Source organism: Acaromyces ingoldii, assembly GCF_003144295.1.
Source record: "Acaromyces ingoldii strain MCA 4198 unplaced genomic scaffold FA10scaffold_2, whole genome shotgun sequence".
Taxonomy (NCBI): domain Eukaryota; kingdom Fungi; phylum Basidiomycota; class Exobasidiomycetes; order Exobasidiales; family Cryptobasidiaceae; genus Acaromyces; species Acaromyces ingoldii.
In genome coordinates, this window is record NW_020290248.1 from 2,370,039 (window position 1) to 2,391,344 (window position 21,306).

A 21,306-nucleotide genomic window follows, 5' to 3' on the forward strand; every position below is an offset into this window, starting at 1 on the left:
GGTTGCCAACCTTGCAACCCGGAAGTCAAACGAGGAGGAGGCTCAACGCGCCTACGCCCACGCGTAGGAGGAGACAGGGCCATCCATTTTTATTTTATTTTATTTTACTTTTTTGTTTGAGCTTGCTCCACTGGTGCCTTCGCCGTCGCTCTTCCCTTTCTCTACCTCGTTGCCCAATCACTGCCTCATCTCCACAATAGTCAATTGCCACCGAACGTGAAGCGAACGTGAAGGCAGAGCTTGCATCGCCCTCGAGACGACCTTCACGTGCTTTAACACTAGCTGTACAAGCCAGGTCGGCACACCCAAGCATACGTCAAGTCGCTGCGCGTGCTCTCGAGACTGCCTCAAATGCTCAGCGGGGCATCAATTACAGCTGCTTCGCGCCCGCCTTAGTCCCTACCCTGATTCGCGCAACTGTATAGAATCTCTCCGGGGAACTGGTGCGTCTCCGTTCTTCGCTGTTCGCAGGCTTGCGCCGGTGGCCGGTACGGAGCGATGGCGTCGCCTGGGAAGGCGGGCGCAAGCTCGCCGATTGGCAGCGGCACTCTGGTGAACCGGGATCGAGTAAGGCAGAAGCTGTGAGTGGAACGAAAGTTATAGACCCGAATCCACGATGTGGTCAGGCTCGCTCACAGGCTTGTCTTTGTCTTGCCTCCAGGTTGAGCGAGGGAAAAGGTAACCCAATCGAAGTTCCTCAGCACGGCGCGACGTATACAGGAAATAGCCCAGATTACGAGTCCCAGAGGCGATTAAGGCAATCTCGTCAAGCCCGTCATGCCCCTTCGAGAACGGGTGTTGCGACCTCGAGCCCGTATCATCCCGGCAGGGATAGCTTCGACACCAGTAAAAAGGCAGGGGAGACGTCTAGTGCAGCAGGTCCAAAAGATAGACCGGTTCCATCTTCTACTTTCTACTCAGGAGGCAGAGGAAACGGCAGGTTGAAGAACACCATGAAAGGTGAGTAATTTTCCTGTTATCTTACGTTATAGCTGCAAACTAAAGGCCACAATTACCATTGTCATGCTTAGACCCAGCATGGACCCAAAGTCCGTCGCAGCACCGAAATGCAGCTTTAACACCACGGGACGCGAAACAAGCAAATCGTTCGCAGCAGGTTCCAAAGGACGAGACGCCCATCGACCTGGTCTCCGATGACGAGGTCGCAGAGATTGAAGAGCCCGAGCAGCCGCCCTCGCCGCGGCTCCTCGCGCAGCCGAAGCAGCAACTGGAAGTACCGGCGTCCGACCTAGGTCGGGCAAACGGCAAGGGTAAAGAGCGTGCCGTGCTCGACATGGCTCCTGACACAGGCACAGACGAACATGACCTCCAGTTGAGTCCAAGAAGATCTGAGAGGGCCTTCACGGTTGTCCGTCCCGGCGATGAACCCAAGAAGGCCCGGGTGGTTTCCCGCATGAAGGGGAAAGATCCTGGCTCAGTGAGTATTTTCTATAATACCACGCAAGAAGATTTCGTCAAGCTCACAATCAGCATCAGGGGAAGACCACGATGGAGAAGAAAGGCGGAGCACTGAAGGGCTCCAAAGCGAGTCACTTGGGCGATCCAGCACCCTCATCTTTGCGGGAAAGCAGACGGTCCGAAGGGATATACATCGAGATGGGCTTGTCGAACATCATCTTCAGCGAAGACCAGAATATCGGTAGCCCAAATGGTGCGAACGAAGAGCTCATCGAAAGCGTGACATCCCCTCGAGCTTGCATAACATCGGAATCTGTCACGCTGAGCTGGGACGACGTCGATGTGTTGTCAATTGCGCTCAAAAATATTGAGAAGATGGAGGTGAGCAAGAAAAGCTCACCCTAGCTTCTCTTTTAAACACTAAACACTGATTGAGGCACCTGCAGCTATTTTGTTCATCAAAAACGGAGAGGGGAGAGTCTCTCTTCGTTGTTGTGACAAAAGTCAACGCGTGCAAGATTCATAAGGCCCAAAGACGACGGCTGAAGACAGGTGAGCATCCTCAGACCGCTTTGAATTCGCCAAAGATTCACTGGAAAGAATGTCCTCAGAAGCGCCGCAGGCTTTTGCGTGCTTTCTACACGGTCCAGACCCCCGGGAGAATGCGGACAAGCTGCGAAAGCTTGGTCATGTAGAGCTGCCCTTTACGGTGACGACTCTGGATCTCAATGCTGCCACCGCACTCCGAAGCACGCTCACGTATCTTCAAGAAAAAACGGAGGCAGAGAGCAATAGCAGCGATTCTTTGTCTCAAACAGGGCAATCAAGGCCCCTTCTTGGCCACCAAAAACGGTCTCTCGAGCGCAGTAGCCCTTCTCCCCAAAGAAGTGCAAAGATCCTAGCCAATGAGTCACCGCAGGCGAAACGCATCAAGAGTATCTCGTCCTCCCAGCAGCACGCGAATGACGGCAGTCAATCTCCTCCAACAGCGACCAATGGTTCAGCAGGTGGTCGTGTTCGAAATCCGGATGAGAGGAAGACGATATCCCCCCGGACGGAAGAGAAGCACACTGTCGCGAAGGCAGAAGACGCGGAAACCACACAGCCCAAGACTACGTCAGCACTGCCCAAAAAGTTCGAAAAGTCCTTTTCATATCCATTCGAAGGTGTCGGAGCTATCAATGTATTTGAAAGCGACCTCGAAAAACTGGAAGAGGGAGAATTCCGTGAGTGAATTCTTTGTCAAAGATCGGCTGCCGAATCCTTACCCAAAATCCTTTAGTCAACGATACCTTGATCGAGCTTGGGCTAAAGTACCTTCTGGAGGACATCAAGAAGAGAGACCCGGCGCTTTACGATTCCATTTACGTCTTCTCTTCGTTCTTCTGGAAGCGTTTCACCGAGCTTGGCAAGGAACGAAGGCAATCGTACGAGCTTGTCAAAAAGTGGACGGCTAAAGTGGACATCTTCTCGAAAAAGTATCTCGTGATACCCATCAACGAGAACCTGCACTGGTATCTCGCCATAGTCATCAATCCTCACTACGTTCTAAGAAAGCGTCAAGTCGGAGACAAGGACGAAGGAAAGGTAGAGGACGAAGTCATCGAAGTGAAAGAGCCAGGAATCGCCACGTCGACCGCGAACGAGAGAGGCCTCCAGAATCGTCCTGAGCACCACCTGCAAGGAATGGACGAGGTCTGGACGACTCCATCCGATGGCATGACGACACCCCCGTTAGATACTCTGCAAGGATCTTTGGGACAAGAAGCAGAGATTGGTGGTGGCGGTAATGAGATCGACGGTGACGTGACAATGAACGAGGCCGACACTGAGGCCGAGGTCGAGGCTGCGGATGCTATGGAGGTAGACGATGCTGTGGAAGTCCACAAACTGGAAGTGAAACCTAGTCATCGCACCGTGACCACATGGGACGATGTCTTGCCAACTGTCGTGTCGTCCACACCGACCAGTCCGAATGCATCTCTCAAGGAAGTTCCTGTGCAAGATAAGCGGACACGGGCCCGCGCGTCTCGTTCTGGTCCCTCCGACGGTCTGCACAATGCTGGTCAAGGCACGATGCTCGGCGGCGGAGGCGGGCACAGCATCAGTACGCCCATCAACGCCGGCGACACAATACGAAGGCTTAGGGAAGAAGACGATGCGAAGGAGAGAATGGAGCAAGAGCAAAGGGCCAGGGCCAGGGAGGCAGAAGAAGAAAGGGAGAGAGAAGCAAAGGGCCGAGGAATCTCGTCGAGTTTCCCCATTCAGGCTACCTACGGCGATCAAGGTCGAGCACAACTTGAAAGGAAAAAGTCGACGGGTCCAAAGAATCCTGTCGTGACCGAAAGACTCCGATTCAATGTCGAGAACTACACGATGATCTTGACGTTCGACTCGCTCGGCAACTCTCACAAAGGGGTCCGCACCATCCTACGCGACTACCTTTGTTACGAAGCCCAGGACAAGCGACAAGCTTCCTTTGAGGATCCCAAAGACATTGGGGATTCTCTTGAACAAATTGTGAGTGACCTACCCTTTGTCGCCCCTGAAGGCAAGGATGACGCTCATGTCTCATTACCTTGACCACAGCAAGTGGCATGTCCTGCACAAGACAATTACTGCGATTGCGGGCTCTTCTTGCTTCATTTCTTCGAGCGCTTCTTTCAAGACCCTCGTCACATGCTAGACAACGTCATTATACCTCGGGCGAAGGATCACGATTCATGGGCGGAGGAAGGTACTCGAACGGCTCGAAAGGTCTGGAAGGAAAGAGCTAAGCTAATCAAGCAAGAGTTCAACGAGCGTCGAGAGAAGAGGTGCAAGGAGATCAGACTAGCTGGCCAAAGGAACGCTGAGATGTCTCGCTCTTCCTCATCGCTCTCACCTTCTGCAGCCAGGTCCTTATCTCCCTCTAAGGCGCTTTCGCCAACCGAATCGTCCTCCCCGCTCAAAGCCCCATCTGTGTTCAAGCCATCACCTCCCGCCGCATAGCTTCCTTCTAACTTTGCTGCTGCAAACCCCAGTCGCGTTTTTTGGAAGCCCTTTTCGCCGGTCAGCTCCCCCAGAGTCAGCAAATCATCTGTATTGGTACAACCGTGATCATCACACTCAAGGAGCGAAATATCAAATCAGTCATAGAAGCTCTTGAAAATGAGGAAACTGTAATCTTCTCTGATTGCGCTCGCGGCTGTCGACGCGAAGTGGCCTGTGCGCGTTTTTCCGCGTTTTTCCTTCGCGCTCTGTTTGGTGCTCACATCCACCTCGTTTGCGATGCGAGCATGGCGGTATGTGTGCACTGCAGCGCACACACATCCAGCCTGTTTGTGTCCTATGGACCGACACACCTCTTGTGCACTCGCTGCTCGACGTGTGGACAGTACGCTGATCCGTACGTAGAGCATGAGGCCGTGATCGTCGCTATTGATCTGGTGCGTAGGCACACGAAGTGTTCCTCTCAGGAGACACGCATGCTGATCTTTATCCCGCTCTGAAAGATCTTGGTGAAGCCCAGAGCATACAGACATGTGCTTTTTAATCGGCCGCACCTTCGGCTACCTCGAAGACCAGATGAAGCAAGCGGTCCGAGCAATCAGAAGCGGCGAAGGTCGACACGGAGTGAGAGGAGAGCCAGTTTGAGTCCGAATAGCAGCGAAGGAAGCGACGGACCACCTTCATCTCTCACACTGATAGCGTCGCGCGAGAAATGGATGGCGTGGTGGAAGCTCGCGAAGCGCTTTGCGGCAATTCTCATCATTGATGCTTGTAAGTAAGTCGTGGTATTGTGTGAGTGAGCGAAGAGAGAGCTGACAAGTTCTGCCCCAGATCTGAGGTGGTTCTACCTCTGTGAGCGAAGAGTCCAGCCATCATGATGACTGTAGGAGGCTGAACTGGCTCCTCGTTGCAGGTGCAGATTCAATTGGGAACAGCACCGGTGGCCTACGCTCGACTCTTTCGGCCGGCGCACAGACACTTTCCGTCGAGGCCAGTGCCTTGCGTTCGTATCTTCGGGTCTTGCGAGCCACCTTCCTCCGTGAGCCACATCCAAAAGGGGTGATCTATTGAAGCTCAAAGGAAAGTCAATTGCAGAGTCTATTGCTTTGCACGTAACGACGCTCGTCCTTTCCATCCTTTACCACCGTGCGTTCCACCTGTTACAGCCTCGCTCCACACCCGATCCGGACCTCGATCGTTTTCGGTGAGTCCCGACGCTCTACCTTTCCGTACATCGGCCGTGATCGCTAAAAATCATTGTTGAATCCAATAGCGCACACCTGGTTCCGGCCTCGCTCCTTCTTTCCAATGTCACGCCGACGCTCCTTCTTTCCTTGCTCCTTCTCTGGCAGCCCCGACCCAAATCGATCGCAGATGCCGCTCCCCCGCCCCAATGGGCGACTTTAAGAGGTCTTCAATGGGACGAATCGTCCCTCGACTGGGCCATACGAAGCCTCGTGGGCGGCCTCAGCGCTGGTGTAGGTCTAGGCGGTTGAGTATCAGTACACAAGTCCTCCCTCTTCAGTCGCATAAGAAAAGCTGACTCTGAAGTGACAAAGTCGTCTTGCCTCGCCAACGAACGAAGCTGGGCGCCTTGGCGACGACCTTCATCCTCTTCTTCGCATGGTTTGTGCAAGCGGTTGTGAGCGAGGCCGTCGGTCTTCCTTTCTCGAGCGGCTCGAGCATCTTGAACACGAATGAAGGGGCACGGGCGGCCACCCTGCTTTGTGCGCTTAGCTAGCCTTCGATCTTATCAAAAGTCCTCTCTCAGTGGGGGCAAGCACAGTTAGTTGCGTTGCCCGAGAAAGGTCAAGAAAAGGCCCAAAAAGGTGTTACATTGTCATCTCTGTCAAGGTGGCTTGAAGAGGGGAACGGCGCAAGAGATATGCGGATGGGTGGTCATGTAGAAAGCGACGATACGGTGGCGATGTAATGCGGGAAGAGGAAAGAAGACGTGCAAAGATGGAAGAAAGGTTTGATAGGGGCCAACATTGACAAAAATTCAAGCGAGGTATTGATACAGATCCTTTTGACCTTCGACACGCTCAATGTACTCTTTCTGTTAAAGAGATGGGGGCTGTCAGTTAAAGATGGCCAGGGCAAGCAAGGCCAAGGAGCTGAACTTACGTCGAGCAGCTGATCGATGGCCTTTTTGATATCTGGAATTCTCGGCTGGAACCTCGACTGAACCTGCTGGACCACCTCTTGGATCAATTGAGCGTGCTTCAGCTGTTTTCGCGCCTTCATGACGCGGACAATGGTCGCCTGTAGCAGCATCTTGCGATCCTCGTCGACCGTTTTCATAACATCATTTGACTCGGCTTTCTGCTCCGACTTCATTGGCACGTTGAGCATCACCCGCATTCGTTTTGATTGAAAGCCTGTGACTCTCTCGTTAGCCCAAAATCGAAGAGAATGTAGAACAAAGTTCTTACCTTCATTGATGTCGTACGTGTCCTCGTCCTGCAGCAAGACTTTCATCTTGACGAGAGCGTTGAGAACAGGCTTCAGAGCTTGATCATTAAGCCTCGTGGCACCCTGAATCTCTGAAAAGGTGAGCTTGTCCGAGGCGTTGAATTGGAGGAGGACGGCGCTCTGATAGGTGCTGGTATGGAAGATGTGCTTTTGCTTGAGGTAGTCGGTCTTGAGTTCGTTCTTGCACATGTGCCACAGCCACGTCAGCTTACGGCCTGAATGTTTTGCCCCATAGTATCGCTCAAAGCGCGTATAAGTGGGCAGAAGTTCAGTCGGAATCGAGAACTCAGACGCTGGCGCAGTGAGTGGCCAGAAGCCATTCGCGAGGACAAGAGCGTAGAAATCGACGTCGCTCTTCTCACTACTCGTCTCCTTGAAGTGATCGTTGAGCTCCTTGCTGAGACCCATGTCGGTGAACATGCGTTGAAGCTTGTTGGTGTACTCGAAGCCACATGCCTCCTTGAGCTTCGAGATCATGCTCGCCTCAGCATCGTCGGAAGCCGAAGAGAAGTTCACCAGCCGCTTCGCCAGCATCTTGCTGTAGAACTTCTGGAAAACATCTTTGTCTTCTATGTATTTGAAAACGATCATCTGGAGGCAAGAAATGTCAGCTTTGAAAATCGTGCCATCTACAAGCCGTACCCACAACTTGATCCAACCCCTCCTCCAGGCTCGCCTCCTCAGAGCTCTTGTTGCTCTTTCTCAACATGCCGTCAGCGTACATCGCTAGCAACTCCGGGCTCTTGCTCGCGCTTGTGCCCGTCGCCTTGTTTCTATTCATGAAGTCACGGCATGCCTTGTCGAGAGAAGCAAGGAAACCAGCTTCGCCGCGGAAGGAGGCGAGAACGAGGGCATGGCTGCGTGCGTGCACATCGAGTAGTGCGGTGACATATTGAACAGGATCCTGGAGATCGAACGAGTCAATATCAGTGTGCCCTCGATCCTCGAGACACCGCAACTCACGACAGATTCGCTCCCTGTGCCAACGACTTTGGCGACTGCCTCCTGCCCAGCCTTCTTGACGTTGATTTCGAACTTTTCTCGCAACGGCTCCAGCCCCTCGGGGATGCGGAAAAGTAGCGAGTATGTCCGGAAAAGATCTTCCTTCTTGTCTGCATCAAGCAGCGTCTGGAATTCGTCCCACAGCATTGGGGCGTGACCCCGGACTAGGACAGTCTCACACGCGCCAATGAGTTTCGCCCTTGTACTCTGGTGCAGGTATAGCTCCACCCTATCCTCCTCTTCCTTCAGTCTCGTCTCGGCTTTCTTCATGTAATCCACCACGCTGTTCTCCGCAACGAAAGCATCGCTTTCCTGGCTGTAGTAGACCTGCGTTGCCTGGAGGAAATGCTTCTCGAACTCGCCCCTGTACACGTCCAGGTTCTGCTTCGTTGACTCGTTTTCATCCAAACCCAGCGATACTGTGGTAGAATTTATGCGTAAGACAGGAATGCGCTCGCGTAGAGATGAACTTGAGACATACCCATGCTATCGACGACCTTCTTGATGAGGCTCGTCTCAATGACATCGCCGTTCCTTTGCCGCTCAATTTGTTTGAGCAAAGCATTAGTGAGGCGCGCCTTGGACTTCACATGCTTGAACATGTGATCCCGCCATTGCGTCAGCGCCAACTGCCCCGCCCAAGAAGTCGTCAGCAGGCATCCAGATCATCCAGATAAGAGCCACCGAACCACAGACTCACAGTATAGACGGTATAGATATTCTTCCTCCCCTCGTCCTTCTCGCGCCGAACCCAATGTCTGTTGAGATAGGTGAAGAGCCTGTGCACGAAATTTGCCCCTTCGGTATACCGGTCCCATTCGCTCGCATAGTACTTGATCAACGCTTCATCTGTAAGATTCTCGGCGCCTTTTCGGACGGTCTTGAGGTGATGTTGGAAGTAAAGAACGAGGTTGTGGTAGAGATCTGCACCCATGAGATTCGCGCCAGCTGTTCAAAGTGGCATCAGTGCCTGGTGTCTCTTTCGAAGAGCCTCATTTTGCTCACAACGCATACTGCTCCCATCGGCAGAGGACTGTGTCATCCTTGACGACGTGCAGTAATTGTACGCAACGGTGTAGAGCTCCATATAACGCTTGTGAGACATGCCTTCCTGCAGCCGGGTCATCTGCAAGAGGTTATGATCAGGCTCTGCATTCGCGTCGAAGCGATGCTGAGTCGGCACTCACCATGACCTCGATCCCCTCTGCGAGAAAGTTCCATGTCGCATTGACGCTGTGCAACGGAATACAGCGGTCAGTAAGAGATGCCGGTGAGGTTCTACGACGCTGATTGTCGCTCACTCTGTGGCCGGGGGAAGCCCGGAGGCCGACGTCGATGCAACAGCGGTCGCCATGGTTCAACTCGAGCACTTTGCGATGGCGCGTTTAACAAGTGGGTTTTGGTATTTTACGCAGCAAAGCCGATGTGGCTACGCTCGCCCTTTCCTGATCGTCAGCTAGCGCTGCTCCAGTGATGACCTCGTCAGGTCGTAGAAGCTGCCGTGCTCGACCGATGTCAAGGTTTGTGTGTAGAGGTCCGATGGTCAAGAGACCGATTCATCAGACACGCGGCCGCTTCAACCACGTGAGATTGACTAGCCCTCCACTTTACGCCCTCTTAGATTCGCCCGTTCCAAGAAGGCCCCATGCGGTAAGGGCTACCCCATATGCTTCTTCCCATTAAAAGTTGGTACTCTGCCAGACAAGATCACAGGTGAGACGGACAATGAGAAAATGCGATGGCAGATAGATCTCTAGAATACATTGTAAAAACTCTACATTCCAACTTAGTCCTCCTCGTCGTAGTGCATCGACTTGCCCAGCGGAGGCGCTGCATAACGCTGCCTATGACTCTGGCTCAGCGCATTTGAAGGGAGTGGTCGTGACGTGGGAGCAGCAGCACCTCCGCCGCCCGAAAAATCGTCGCCGTGACGGTCCAAAACACGTTGCAAGCTGGGCGGAAGTCTTTCCTCGACATGTTCCACGGGGATATCCCTTCCGCCTTGGGTTCGCACCGGGCTGGCCTCGCAGAGCGTGTGCGTCATGGTCAGCGTCATCGACGATGGCTGAGAGGCTGCCACTCTGTGGAGTGCCTCGTCCACATCGCCCTCTTCAGACGCCTCTGCCAGTGCGCCACGATGACCAGGCTCGTTCTGGGGTGGAAGGTTCTCATCGAAAGGCTGGAGACCAACGAGCCCTCGGAGGACACCCAAGGCTCCGACTTTGGAAGTCACGACGTTGGCGTGCGCACACGTCTGCGAAGTGACGCATGAAGGACATCCTTCGATGCAGGGGCAACTCTCGATGACGGCTACAAGGTGCAGTCTTCTATCAGCATACTTTTGTTCGAAGAGGGAAGCCTCAGAGCACAACTGACCTATGGCAATTCGGATCAGTCCATCGAGATGCTCGAAAGCTTTTGAGCATACTCCCCCATTCTGCCCTGGTGCATCGTAGAAAATGAGCCTGGCAGGCCGCTTGCGTGTCGTCGTCTTTCGCGCATACTCTCGTTCAGCTACCTTGCACTCCGTGCGAACGTCGCCCGCCAGGCTGACGACGAACATGGGCGTCAGGCTCAGGAGTGCGTGCTCTGCAGCGTGAATAGCCGCGGCGGCATTGATCTGCTTGGAGCCCAACATTTCCACGAGCCACAGTGGCACGTCCATCCACAGCCCGACTGTATTGCGAATGAATGGCGGACAGTCGACGTCGACGACGTCCAAGATGTTGGCTCGGCGATCTACCTTGAAATAGCCCCAGACGTGCGTCTCGATTCGAACGTGGCCATAATAGGCGCGTGAGTTGGTACCGCGGAGTGCTCGAATGCGATGCGTTTCGACCGCATCAGTGTCAGTGTGATCGCGGGGTCGTGTGTGGAAATTCACATCAGCCTGCGCCATGCGAGCGATGCGGGTGTCATGAGAGATGTCCTTGCAGATGTACGATAGGCCCTGATGCATAAAGACAGCGCCTTCGAATGCTTCAAAGATGGCACGATCCACCTCGACCTCCTCCATCACTCGCGGTCCGCCTCGTCGGCCCGGTGTGTCGTCTATGTAGACATACGTCTCCTGACGAGCTCCACGCAGCGCGACGTCTCGGGCTGGATTGGGCAGCAGCTCAGATCGACAATGATAGAAGCCATCGTCGGTGGGGACTAGGCGATTCTTACATAGAACCTCGAGCGTGTCCTGGGATCCCAGAAACGCAGCGTCGTCTCCTGGATGGATAGGCATCTCGGCCGAGGCGCACTGCAAATGGCCCTCAAGAACAAAGTCGTTTGACAGGTCTACCTGAAGCTCGGCATCCGGCTGGGTGAAGATCTCTTCGGGATTGTGCATGTAGTGCTGATCCATTGGAAATGGATCTCCGACTAGGACGGCCAATGAGTCCTTTTGCCTTCGACCGGCGCGGCCCGCCTGTTGCCTCAAGCTTGAGATCGAGTAGGGGAAGCCGAGCATGATGACGGCATCGAGAGTGCCGATGTCGATGCCCAACTCGAGAGCCGACGTCGCAACAATGCCCAGGAGCTGACCCTTGAACATATCCTGCTCGATTTTGCGACGATCCTGAGGCGAGTAGCCGGAACGATATGACATGACCTTGTTGGCAATGTCTGCGCGATCTTGGAGGAGCAAATCGTTGCGGACTTGATTGATCACGATCTCGCAGGTCCTTCGCACCTTTGTAAAGATAATCGTCCGTACACCTCGCTCGAGAAGGTGACGAAAGACCCTTGACACCTCGGCATATGCGCTCACTCGCCCTTGCTTGGGGTCGCGGTCATCTATCAGCGGGGGATTCCACACGATCCATTCTTTACGGCCTGCTGGACTGCCGTCCTCGGTGATGACCTCAACGTCCTCAACGCCGAAGAGCGTCTGCATGTGCTCTCTTGGGTTGGCTACGGTGGCACTGCAGCTGATAAACTTCACGTTACGGTTGCCCAGGGCCGCGCAGATCCTGCGCAGCCTCCGCATGACGTAGCTGACGTGTGCGCCAAAGAGACCGTTGTACATGTGCAATTCGTCAACGACAACGAATCGCAGCCCGCGAAGGTATCTCCGCCATAGGTTCTCTGATGGCAGAATGGACTGGTGGAGCATGTCAGGATTGGTAAAAATCACAGAAGCTCGCTCTCGGATGTCGTGGCGGATGTCCTTGTCCGTATCGCCATCGTACGTCGCAACAATTGTCTCCTCGAGTCCTTCGCAGTTCATGAGGAGATCTTGTAGTGTCCGCCTTTGGTCCTGAGCTAGGGCTTTCGTTGGAAAAATGTACATGGCGGTCGATGTGGGGTCCTCCTCCAAGGCGCGGAGGACGGGTATTTGATAGATGAGCGACTTGCCGCTCGACGTGCTCGTCGAGACGATGATGTTCTTTCCTTCGTCGAGGGCATTGAGCGCCTCAGCTTGATGCAGATAGAACTCTTCGATCTGCCTCGTAGCCCATAGCGCGTTGACGAGCTCCTGACTCAACGCAAAAGTCAGTCCTTCGTACCGTGCCGGCCTTTCTGCAACTGTTCGATGGCCGCCAGGCACAATCTGGTTCTTGTACCACGGCTGTCCCTGCAACTCTTCAATGACTTCGATGATGCTCGGTCGCTCATCGGGATTGTTCATGAGGTACTCGAGGCGAATACGGCGCTTCTTGGGCGTCTCGCCGTCAGGCACGGCTGTCTCTGGGTTGATCGGCACGTGGTCTTCTGCGGCGCTGATGAGAAGCTGCACAGGGTCCTCCTCCTTCACACGGCAAGCCGTCAGGAGTTCGATAACAGCTTGCTCGAACTTGAAATTTCGCTTTTCAATGAGCTTGCGCATCGCTGCTGGCGAAGGCATATCATTGAGCTTGGGATTGATCTTCGGCCTGCGAATGATCCAAATTGAGCCGGTCTCCTGTTGGTAGAATTTTTAATCCACTCACTTTTGGTCTTTTCGAGAGGGACCTCGCCGCATTCCTGGGCGACCGCGGGCTGTGGCCTTCGGTCCTTGAAGTGTGCCATCGTTGAATTCAAACAGGAGCACGTACTCATCCTTTTCTCGTGCTGGCCGTTTGGCGCCGATCTCTGCAGGAGCCTGCAGTTCCACGGCTGCGGATCGCTCTTGCTGCTGCTGCAGTTGCTGCTCCTCGTTGACATCATCTTGCCATCCACCACCGTTGCTCGATAGGCCAAAGGACGGTTGCCTGCCATCGACAAAAAGGGAGAGATCGGGACCAGAGCCTATGGCTGAGGCCGCCTGCTCGTATATGCCATCTCGATACGCCTGCCGAGCCTTGGCTCTTTCTCGATAGCTGAGACCTTGTCCCTCTGCCGAGCTCGCTGTCGATGAGCCACCGTCCAAGTGGACCTGGAGCATATCCTGGTCCACGTAAGCGAGATTGATGAGATCGGGGCACAAGGACTTGATCTGGGCAATGTCGAAGATCTCCAATGGCCGCATCAGCAGATTCTCTACAGAGGACTTGATGGTGTCATAGGTTGTCGCCATGTGCTTGCGCCCAGAGCAGAAGGCATACACGGTGTTGACTGCCTTGAAGACCTTTTCCAGCTCGAGGTAGTGCTCCGGCCAGGGAAAGTCGCGCTCCAAGACGGGCTTCTGCACGGGCTCTTCTGTTGCCCGTGAGCTGCTGGCGACGCTCCTTTCTCGTAGAGGCGCTGGTCGGGGAGGAGGTGGCGTGCTCGGACGTGTTGTCGGTGCCTCGCTTTCTTGCTTGACGCGTATTCTCTGGTCAAGGTGCTCCATTGCAGAACGCTGCTCGGCTGCCTCCTCTTCATCAGGCTCGACCTTGACCGACACAGGTCGAGACCCATCAAGCCCTTGAGAGACCTGCTCGCTCCTTCCCGACGCAAGTCTCTGCTCTTGCTCGTCATCGCTATCGCTGATGACAATCGTCTCTCTGTCATCCTCCTGCTTGATTCGCACGTGCCGTTGCCTTTGCTCTTCTGCCCTTTTCTGGTAAAATCTCCGACCGCTAGCAGCGACTGCCTCTGCTGCGCTGAGGCTTAGCAGCCTCCTTCGAGCCTCGAAGGGTGTCTCGTTGGGTTCCGCAGCGGCGGCATAATCGATGCCGTCGTCGAAGTTCCTCCCTCGTTGCTGGTCATCCTCTTCGTCCCTCTGGAAACCGCCGGCTGAGCGCGCATGACGTGCAGGGTCCCGATTCGACGCACGCTGCTGAAGTGCCCTCTCGGCTATTCGGGGCAGTCGCGCCATGCTTGCTTCCAGCGCCCGTTCATGTAGGTCCGCACATGGGGCGGCGCCGATTGAGTCGCTTGCTGCTGAGCTGAGTGCTGCTTTGGTGAGCTAAACCCCCGCGACACTGGGACGCGAAATAAAGTGGAGCATCAGATATACACGTGAGGCTAAATGTCGAAAAGTTCAGAAGATTTGCTCGAGATGGTGTGCATGCAGGGTGGTGAGCGTGCAGGCGCCTTTCGTCCTCAACATACGACGATGGCATCGCAGACTATGAATGTCACTAGACGGCGACTCGGTACAGCAGTCTGGAAGGGATCAGAATGCAGAGCGGCGAGGAGCTGCGCACGACTGCCGACGGCATTTGCCCCGCCGGCTCGCTGCTATTCCAATGAAACTCCCGCGAAGCCGGCACAAGACACAAAGACGCTCGCCGACATTCTCGCCGACTCCATCCGGGCATCGGGCCCGCTGAGCGTGTCGACATTTATGCGCACCTGCCTCTTGGATCCTGTCCAAGGCTACTACGCCACGGCTAATACGCCGCCGGGGACATTCGACGCCCTGACGGAGACGCGCGATGTCCTGGGCGCGCGTGGCGACTTCATCACGAGCCCAGAGGTGTCGCAGGTCTTTGGCGAGCTGCTCGCCATCTTCTTCGTCGCGAGATGGCAGAACACGGCGAGGGATGCGCCACTTCGGCTGGTGGAGCTCGGACCGGGCAAGGGGACACTGCTGGCGGATATGCTGAGGACCTTTGCGAGATTTGCGCCCTTTTACAGATCAATCAAGGACATTCATCTCGTCGAGACCTCGCCCGGCCTCATGGAGCTGCAGTACAATGCAATCGAAAAGGCCCTCGAGGGCACAGGGAAAAGGCTCGTATCTGCCGACCAGGAAGTGGTGGGCGAGGATGAGATCAGGGTCGAGTGGTTCCCCCTCGTGGACAGCGTGCCCATACGAAGCGACAGCTGGACAATGGTCGCTGCTCACGAATTTTTCGATGCCCTTCCTACGCACATCTTTGAGGTACGTTTCATCTCTCTCTTTACCTGCTCGTAGTTGCCGCAAAGCTCACTGGCGTCCTGAGCTCCTCTTCAGCGAAGCAACGATGGGTTCAAGGAAGTCCTGGTGGACGTCGAACGAGGGGGCCAGTCTGGGATGTAAGTCTGAATGAAAGTCCTCCCTCTCATTTCTACTGACTCTCCGGGCTACACAGCACCGTGCTCAAGCCAGGCGATCTGACATCCTCTTCCAAGCCGGCAGTAGGCGGCCCTCCCAAGTTCCGGTACGTCACCTCGCCAGGACCAACACCGTGGTCGCTGCTGCTGGCGATGCGCAACAAGCGCTTCAACTCCCTCCAGCCTGGCCAGCGCGTCGAAATCAGCCCCGAGGCATGGGCTGCAGCGAGAAGGATTGGGGAGCTCGTCTCGGGACGGAAAGCGGCCGAGGTGGCCCCCGAGGTGGAAGAGGAGTCCGCAAAGACGGCTCGCTTGCAGAGAGAGGCCGAGAGGGTGCAAACGCCCAGCCAGGGAGGTGCAGGTCTCATCATCGACTATGGCGACGAAAAGGCATTCGGGGGCAGCTTCAGAGCATTCAGATCCCACAAGATTGTCGACCCTCTCGAGGACCCAGGCAAGGCGGATCTGACAGCCAATGTCGACTTCTGGCACCTCAAATCAGCCCTCTTCACTACCGACGCGAGACCACTGAGACTCATGTACCAGGCCCACTTCCTGCAGGCACTTGGTCTTGGTCCCAGGGTCGAGGCACTGGAAAAGGCGGCCGCCAACGACGAGAGGCGGGCAGACATCAGCTCGGCGGCAAAGCGGCTCGTCGATCCGACAGGTATGGGCGCACAGTACAAAGTATTGGGCGTCAGCTCAGAAGCCAGTTCTGGAGGATCTGCAGAGGCAGTTGCCAAGGCGAAGGAGCCCGCGGACAAAGTGTATCCATTTGAGATGGACGAGGGGAGTGGTGGTGCTTCGGCTGAAAAGCAGGCGTGAAATGTATTTGATGCAATTCAACCGTGCGCAATGAGTAATCTAGCTTTGTGCGGGAAATAGGATGTGTGACCACAGCGAGCCAAGGTAGCATGTAGACGACGCCAGTAGTCGTTGAATGCTTGCCCTAAGATCGAGTGGTCACAGAAAGGCGGACCGGAAAATCTGTGGGCGCGTGTGCTCGCGCGAGGCTCGAAGAGACCAACACTAAGGACGCGTTGTGTCACTTTTCCTCGATGATTACAAAAAGAGACCCTGCTAGGAATGTGAGGACGCAGCGCGTAGCTCTTCACGTCATCTGAGTTGTCTCGAGGCATGTCGGCCACTTTGCCTCGTCTTTCTCCGGCCCCCTGCCTCGTACCGTTGCGCCGGATCTCTGGTGAGAGCCCAGAGATATAGCGTCGTCTAGTCTGGGCCGCTGCTGCTGCGCAGTGCTTGAATATGGCATTCGCTTCGATTCTCGGCGGGCGTCGCGCCTGCCTGTTTCGATTCGACTCGATGGTGAGCATCGTCTTTTGTGCAATCTATCGCAATGCACGCCGCTGTGGCCGGGCCAACAAGGCACACTCGCGGCTGTATGATTTGCTTGCTCGAACGTTTGTTCTTTCTTGGAAGCTGGCTCGGGAGCAGAAGTAGTAATAGCAGTAATAGTAGCAAGCTGCTGCTACTACTACTACTACTACACTACTACTACTACCGCTTTCTCACTTACTGAGTCGGGCAGAGATGCACGCTGGTGCATACATTGTAAATATAGGGCGACCTTCCCTTCTCGTCAACCTCTCCATCAGCCACTCTCACTCCTACCCAACACCAACACTCTCTCCCCTCCCCCTCCCCCTTCCCTTTCCCCCTCCCCACCACCCTCCCCGTCCGAGTTCGTTGCCAACCGTCGCGACTGCCTCCTGCGACACCCACTGTCTTTTTCGTTTCTTCTGCCACACTCCTTTTTGTTTCGGCCACCGATCGACACAGCTTCCTCAAGCGCCCACTTCCTATCCGGACCTCACTCTCCTTGCTTTGTGCTTTGACGACATCCGTTTTTCCCTAATTTCAGGTCTCCGAACTTCAAACCTCCTACTACTCGTACGTAGACGTAGGGTGCGATGCACGCATGTGTGCTCAGTGCCACGACTAACAGCAGCAACACCAACAGAGTTTGCAATCCCCTCTCTATATTTTCACCGAACAAACATCGAGGTGAGTTGTCACAATCTGCAAAGAAGCAAAATGGCCAGCGCTGACGCACAATGATGGTCAGACGAACAACATGCAGTCTTCTAGCTCCTTTTCCGACACGCGCAGCGGTCGACCGAGACCGGCCAACATCTTGTCGGGCCGGCCTGCACCGTCCGAGTCGCTGCCGTGGCCCTCTCCTTCATTCGACATGGCGACGGGCTCCAACGTAGCCGCCGACCCAGGTCGGCCGTCTACACAGATCAAGAATGGCAGCCTTCCTCCCACACCCCTCACTGCGTCATCCCAGAAGCTTCCATCGCTGTTGCCGGCGGTCAGCAACCTGTCCCTGGGATCGTCTTCAGCCGTGTCTGCGCCCATCAAGCTCCCCGGCGTTGACGAGCTTGTGGCGCAGACGCCCCCACCCTCGGTCGGTCTTGTCAGCCGCGAGCTTCCATCGGAGTCGTCTCTTGCCGGCCCTTCGTCGTCAGAACCCTACGTCTTGCCTCTGCCCGGATCGATGCCAGCGTCGTCCTCTCGCCGGGCGTCGATGCCGTTGACGCGGGAGCAGTTCAACAACATCCCATCTTCTGACACTGTCTGCGGCCTTGGGCTCGAGCTCGGCGAGGAGACGCCTCGCCTTGGCGATCTCATGAGCACACCGAGGATGAACACGGTGCGCAGAGGAGCGTCAATGGCGAGCCATGATGCGCCAGGAGCACCGATGATGACCTCGAACGAGAGTGGCCGCTTCGCCACCCACCCCTACCCTGCTGGCCTCGTCTCGCCTCTCCAGCCCCCGCTGCGCAACTGGAACACTAACCTATTTTCCGAGTCAATGACGTGCCCGCGTCCGCCGCCCAGGAGGACCTCGACAGCCACGTCGGCAGACATGGAACGCGAGCGAACCGTACAGATTGAAGGCGATTTGCCAATGGGACACAAGCTCTGGGGCCTCGGTATCTCTTTTGACGAAGGACGCACCTTCAAGCGCGGTCGCGATGTTTATGACGGCGACGGTAAACTCATCGAACAGGGCAGTAAGGGCGAGGTAGAGGCTGCTATGCCGCCCACGCCCACGCAGAGCGGCTCTGCGAAGAAGGCGCCCAGGACCGCTGAGCGTCCGTCGGTGCACCGAGACAACTCATCGGCGTCCGTCTCGTCTAGCTCGTCGATGTCTGCCTCGGCTGCCTCACCCACTCTCCCCGGGTCGGCGACCCGCGCCACAAAGACGACCGGTCTCACGCCTCATGTGCACAAGACCAGGCTCACGCCCACTGTCGCAGCATCACGCAAAGCTGGCTCGCCTACTGGTGTCGGCGCTGGCGATGCGAGCGAAGGGGCCAGCCCGTCGCTCAAGATGAAGTCCAAGCAGCGCTCCGAACAGCTCCGAAACCAAGTTGCAGCCGTGACCAAGGCCAACAACCTTGCCAGTGACTACTCGCTCTCCTCGTCTTCCTCTACCCTCGCTTCCTCGGCTGCTTCCACGTCCTCATCGGCCTCGTCGGGTAACAGTAGCCCGCAGATCAAACAGCGCCGACCAAAGACAGCGTCTCCGAGCAAAGGAAAACGAGGTGGTGGGCTCAGGGCAAAGGACATCAATGTCGCTTCCCCCAACATGCAGTCGCCCTGGGGTGTCTTTGAGCTGGGCGGCTCAAAGGCGTGGCAGCCTCTGGGCGCACCGTCGATGAAGGACCCCGGCCACTCTGCATCGTCTGTCAGTGAAAAGGGAAAGGCGCCAGTCAAGAGGCAGCAACAGCAACAGCCAACGGACCGAGACGAGGTCATGTCGCCGCCGCTGTCTTCGAAAACCAAGAAGAGCCTGTCTTCTTCCTCGGACGTCTTTGGGGGAAGCAGGCCGAATTCGGCAAGCGGTGCTGGACAAGGCACCTTTGCATCGCACCAACGACAGCAGCAGCAACAGCGGAGAACGGTCAACTTGCGGTAGAGTTGACCGAGCCTCGGTCCAGTCCCTTTTCATCGTCTGATACATGTAGCCTTTTCCATATCATCTTTACGCAATGCAAACTAAGTCTTTGATCCTAAGAAAGCCCACGAGGCAGACAATTGGGGTTAACGAAGATGCTTCGACGATAGCTGACGATACTACTACATGGATTCAAGCCCCCTGGGCTCAAATGGTAAGAAGAGCATAACGATGGAGGCTGCGACGAACAGGCTGGCCGAGACAAAGACGGGCGTCGAGGGGTTGTCTTTGCCGGCGTAGGCCGCGATGATGGGCGGGGCCAGGCCAAAGACGCGCTGGCTTGCCATGGCGATTCCGTCGCCTGTGCCCCGGGCGGGCGTAGGGAAGAGCTCGTAGGTGATTGCGCTGCGACGACGGGACAGGTCCAAATCAGCTGCCGCTTGGGGCGCAGAAAGAAGCAATGAGGAGAAATACTCACTAGAGGACCGCATAGGCGGCGTTTTGCACGAAGCTCGCTCCACAGTTCCATCCGAGGACTGCATTGGTCGTTCTGGCCGTGGTGAAGCCGAACAAAAAGATGCCTGTCAAGAGGGTAAAGAAGGCCATGGCCCCTCTTCGACCGATTCGGGGCAGCTCGACGAGGACAGTCGCGAGCAGACAGCCGGGTATGGAGCAAAGGGAGAAGTAGACGAGCTGGCGGTACTGCTCCGATTGCGATTGCGGTTGCGACGAGAGGTTCGCAGAGGCTTGCTCCACGTAAATGGCGATGAAAGCGTTGTAGAGCGGGTACGCGAGACCGAGGCAGCTCCAGCAGAAGACGATGATAAAGGTGTTCAAGGCCATCTTGCGCGAAGCAACGAGCAGCTTGAGGTGCGCTCGGTCAAAGTGTGTTGCGCTACTCTTGACCTGTTGCCAGTCGGATTGGGAGAAGCCAATCCTGCTCCCCTTCGCCTTCTTCGTTGGGCCACTCTCTGAAGGTGCGGACAATGGAGCAGGCCTCGAAGCTGTCTTCTCTTCGCAAACATTCTCCTTGATCACATCGTCGTCTGCCTTTCCCATCGTGTCCGTCTTCCGTTCCTCTGCGCCACAGTCTTCTCCGCTAGCATTAGACCCAATCACCGTCGCCGCTATAATTTCCGTCGTGGTGCGCCCTGTATCATCGCAGTCAGACATCTCCCGAAGCAACTGCAGCGTGAGGTTGTTCTTTGTCTTGTTCTCCTTGGCGATGAAATTGAGAACTTCAATCGCCTCCTCGTCTCTTCCTCTTGCGATGAGGTACTTGGGCGACTCGGGAACCGGATAGACGAAGAACCGTGCAACCCAGAGAAGGAGAGTGAAGCCACCACAGAGATAGAATGTATAGCGCCATCCCATGTTGTCGGCCTTGAGGCATGGTTGCAGCCCCTCGGGGTCCTTTTCGATGCACGAGTAATTGGTGATGAACGCCCAACCAATGACGGTAGCAAACAGCTGGCCGAAGCTCCAAAAGACGGAGAGGAGTGTGACGACCCACTGCTTTGACCCTGGTGTGAACTCGAGGAGCAGCATACCGTCCACCGGAAGGTTGCCGCCAACGCCGACACCCGTGCAGGCGAGCAGGCAGCCCATGGCGGCAAAAGTAGGGGCGGCACCAACGCTCAACATAAAGACTGAGCCGATAAGGAGCGTCAGGTTCCACGAGGCCCTGCGGCCAATTATGTCGCTGCCCAAACCCCAGAATGTCGCGCCCACGAGAAGGCCGACGTACAAGGCAAGTGTCTGGAACTGAACGGGGGTGCTCGAGCCGAATTCACGCTCGATTTGCGGCAATGAGATGGACAACGCGTAGAAGATGATCTGTCTTCGAAACGACGTTGAGCACATTCGACAAAGCTTCTCATCTCTTCTTGAGCCCGACTCACGTTGTCCACCGCCCAGCCGCCGCCAGACAGGAGCGTGAGGGCCCACTGAAACTTGCCAAAGCCCATGGCGCGAATTTCTCGATTGACGAGGGCAACCTTCCGCTCATAAGTTGCCCCCAGCCCCATCTCTTTGGCGACCGCATGCTGCCGACTACCCTCCTTGGCCTCTGGAAGTTCGCCCGCCAAAGCTTCGACGTCCGCCATCGTCGTCCAGGTATT

General features: G+C 55.7%; 7 protein-coding genes across 7 annotated transcripts; 4 read left to right on the forward strand and 3 right to left on the reverse strand.

Moving 5' to 3' along the window:
* Nucleotides 1–137: 137 nt before the first annotated feature.
* On the forward strand, nt 138–4,557 carry FA10DRAFT_278680 (cysteine proteinase). Its single transcript, XM_025523476.1, has 8 exons — nt 138–581; nt 662–960; nt 1,032–1,438; nt 1,498–1,800; nt 1,866–1,971; nt 2,031–2,645; nt 2,702–3,939; nt 4,009–4,557. The coding sequence occupies exons 1-8, from the start codon at nt 499–501 to the stop codon at nt 4,408–4,410; spliced, it is 3,453 nt and encodes a 1,150-aa protein (XP_025379221.1). The 5' UTR covers nt 138–498; the 3' UTR covers nt 4,411–4,557.
* Nucleotides 4,558–4,612: 55 nt separating this feature from the next.
* Nucleotides 4,613–5,610, forward strand: FA10DRAFT_81180 (Arv1-domain-containing protein). Its single transcript, XM_025525720.1, has 3 exons — nt 4,613–4,847; nt 4,914–5,181; nt 5,242–5,610. Exons 1-3 carry the CDS (start codon nt 4,698–4,700, stop codon nt 5,286–5,288), a joined length of 465 nt encoding a protein of 154 aa, XP_025379222.1. The 5' UTR covers nt 4,613–4,697; the 3' UTR covers nt 5,289–5,610.
* A 586-nt stretch (nt 5,611–6,196) lies between these two features.
* On the reverse strand, nt 6,197–9,419 carry FA10DRAFT_265832 (putative SCF complex member Cullin 1). Its single transcript, XM_025521230.1, has 10 exons — nt 9,189–9,419; nt 9,075–9,120; nt 8,893–9,013; nt 8,588–8,835; nt 8,369–8,516; nt 7,849–8,306; nt 7,532–7,789; nt 6,846–7,476; nt 6,538–6,791; nt 6,197–6,469 (listed from the first exon to the last, which is right to left on the reverse strand). The coding sequence occupies exons 1-10, from the start codon at nt 9,239–9,241 to the stop codon at nt 6,413–6,415; spliced, it is 2,274 nt and encodes a 757-aa protein (XP_025379223.1). The 5' UTR covers nt 9,242–9,419; the 3' UTR covers nt 6,197–6,412.
* A 254-nt stretch (nt 9,420–9,673) lies between these two features.
* FA10DRAFT_300572 (P-loop containing nucleoside triphosphate hydrolase protein) lies at nt 9,674–14,181 on the reverse strand (the record flags this gene model as incomplete). Its single annotated transcript, XM_025524866.1, has 3 exons — nt 12,810–14,181; nt 10,264–12,752; nt 9,674–10,197 (listed from the first exon to the last, which is right to left on the reverse strand). The coding sequence occupies exons 1-3, from the start codon at nt 14,096–14,098 to the stop codon at nt 9,674–9,676; spliced, it is 4,302 nt and encodes a 1,433-aa protein (XP_025379224.1). The 5' UTR covers nt 14,099–14,181.
* Nucleotides 14,182–14,302: 121 nt separating this feature from the next.
* FA10DRAFT_265833 (DUF185-domain-containing protein) lies at nt 14,303–16,162 on the forward strand. Its single transcript, XM_025521231.1, has 3 exons — nt 14,303–15,109; nt 15,182–15,243; nt 15,300–16,162. Exons 1-3 carry the CDS (start codon nt 14,570–14,572, stop codon nt 16,084–16,086), a joined length of 1,389 nt encoding a protein of 462 aa, XP_025379225.1. The 5' UTR covers nt 14,303–14,569; the 3' UTR covers nt 16,087–16,162.
* A 539-nt stretch (nt 16,163–16,701) lies between these two features.
* FA10DRAFT_81359 (hypothetical protein) lies at nt 16,702–19,254 on the forward strand. The gene is made up of 3 exons (XM_025525721.1): nt 16,702–17,169; nt 17,242–17,283; nt 17,345–19,254. The coding sequence occupies exons 1-3, from the start codon at nt 16,810–16,812 to the stop codon at nt 19,205–19,207; spliced, it is 2,265 nt and encodes a 754-aa protein (XP_025379226.1). The 5' UTR covers nt 16,702–16,809; the 3' UTR covers nt 19,208–19,254.
* A 114-nt stretch (nt 19,255–19,368) lies between these two features.
* Nucleotides 19,369–21,291, reverse strand: FA10DRAFT_227366 (MFS general substrate transporter; the record flags this gene model as incomplete). Its single annotated transcript, XM_025518712.1, has 3 exons — nt 19,369–19,591; nt 19,665–21,022; nt 21,088–21,291. 3 exons carry the CDS (start codon nt 21,289–21,291, stop codon nt 19,369–19,371), a joined length of 1,785 nt encoding a protein of 594 aa, XP_025379227.1.
* Between the last annotated feature and the right edge of the window lie 15 nt (nt 21,292–21,306).

What these genes read in the sequence shown, in the direction of transcription:
- FA10DRAFT_278680 (XM_025523476.1), top strand. Translation starts at nt 499, where the DNA reads ATGGCGTCGCCTGGGAAGGCGGGCGCAAGCTCGCCGATTGGCAGCGGC. An exon ending in AAGACGACGGCTGAAGACAG is followed by an intron (nt 1,972 to 2,030) that starts GTGAGCATCCTC and finishes GAATGTCCTCAG; the next exon opens with AAGCGCCGCAGGCTTTTGCG. An exon ending in ACTGGAAGAGGGAGAATTCC is followed by an intron (nt 2,646 to 2,701) that starts GTGAGTGAATTC and finishes AAAATCCTTTAG; the next exon opens with TCAACGATACCTTGATCGAG.
- FA10DRAFT_81180 (XM_025525720.1), top strand. Translation starts at nt 4,698, where the DNA reads ATGGCGGTATGTGTGCACTGCAGCGCACACACATCCAGCCTGTTTGTG. An exon ending in TGATCGTCGCTATTGATCTG is followed by an intron (nt 4,848 to 4,913) that starts GTGCGTAGGCAC and finishes CCGCTCTGAAAG; the next exon opens with ATCTTGGTGAAGCCCAGAGC. An exon ending in AATTCTCATCATTGATGCTT is followed by an intron (nt 5,182 to 5,241) that starts GTAAGTAAGTCG and finishes GTTCTGCCCCAG; the next exon opens with ATCTGAGGTGGTTCTACCTC.
- FA10DRAFT_265832 (XM_025521230.1), bottom strand. Translation starts at nt 9,241, where the DNA reads ATGGCGACCGCTGTTGCATCGACGTCGGCCTCCGGGCTTCCCCCGGCC. An exon ending in CAGAGGGGATCGAGGTCATG is followed by an intron (nt 9,014 to 9,074) that starts GTGAGTGCCGAC and finishes AACCTCTTGCAG; the next exon opens with ATGACCCGGCTGCAGGAAGG. An exon ending in CACGTACGACATCAATGAAG is followed by an intron (nt 6,792 to 6,845) that starts GTAAGAACTTTG and finishes AGAGAGTCACAG; the next exon opens with GCTTTCAATCAAAACGAATG.
- FA10DRAFT_265833 (XM_025521231.1), top strand. Translation starts at nt 14,570, where the DNA reads ATGCGCACCTGCCTCTTGGATCCTGTCCAAGGCTACTACGCCACGGCT. An exon ending in TTCCTACGCACATCTTTGAG is followed by an intron (nt 15,110 to 15,181) that starts GTACGTTTCATC and finishes GCTCCTCTTCAG; the next exon opens with CGAAGCAACGATGGGTTCAA. An exon ending in CGAGGGGGCCAGTCTGGGAT is followed by an intron (nt 15,244 to 15,299) that starts GTAAGTCTGAAT and finishes CGGGCTACACAG; the next exon opens with CACCGTGCTCAAGCCAGGCG.
- FA10DRAFT_81359 (XM_025525721.1), top strand. Translation starts at nt 16,810, where the DNA reads ATGCACGCTGGTGCATACATTGTAAATATAGGGCGACCTTCCCTTCTC. An exon ending in CTTCAAACCTCCTACTACTC is followed by an intron (nt 17,170 to 17,241) that starts GTACGTAGACGT and finishes ACACCAACAGAG; the next exon opens with TTTGCAATCCCCTCTCTATA. An exon ending in TTCACCGAACAAACATCGAG is followed by an intron (nt 17,284 to 17,344) that starts GTGAGTTGTCAC and finishes AATGATGGTCAG; the next exon opens with ACGAACAACATGCAGTCTTC.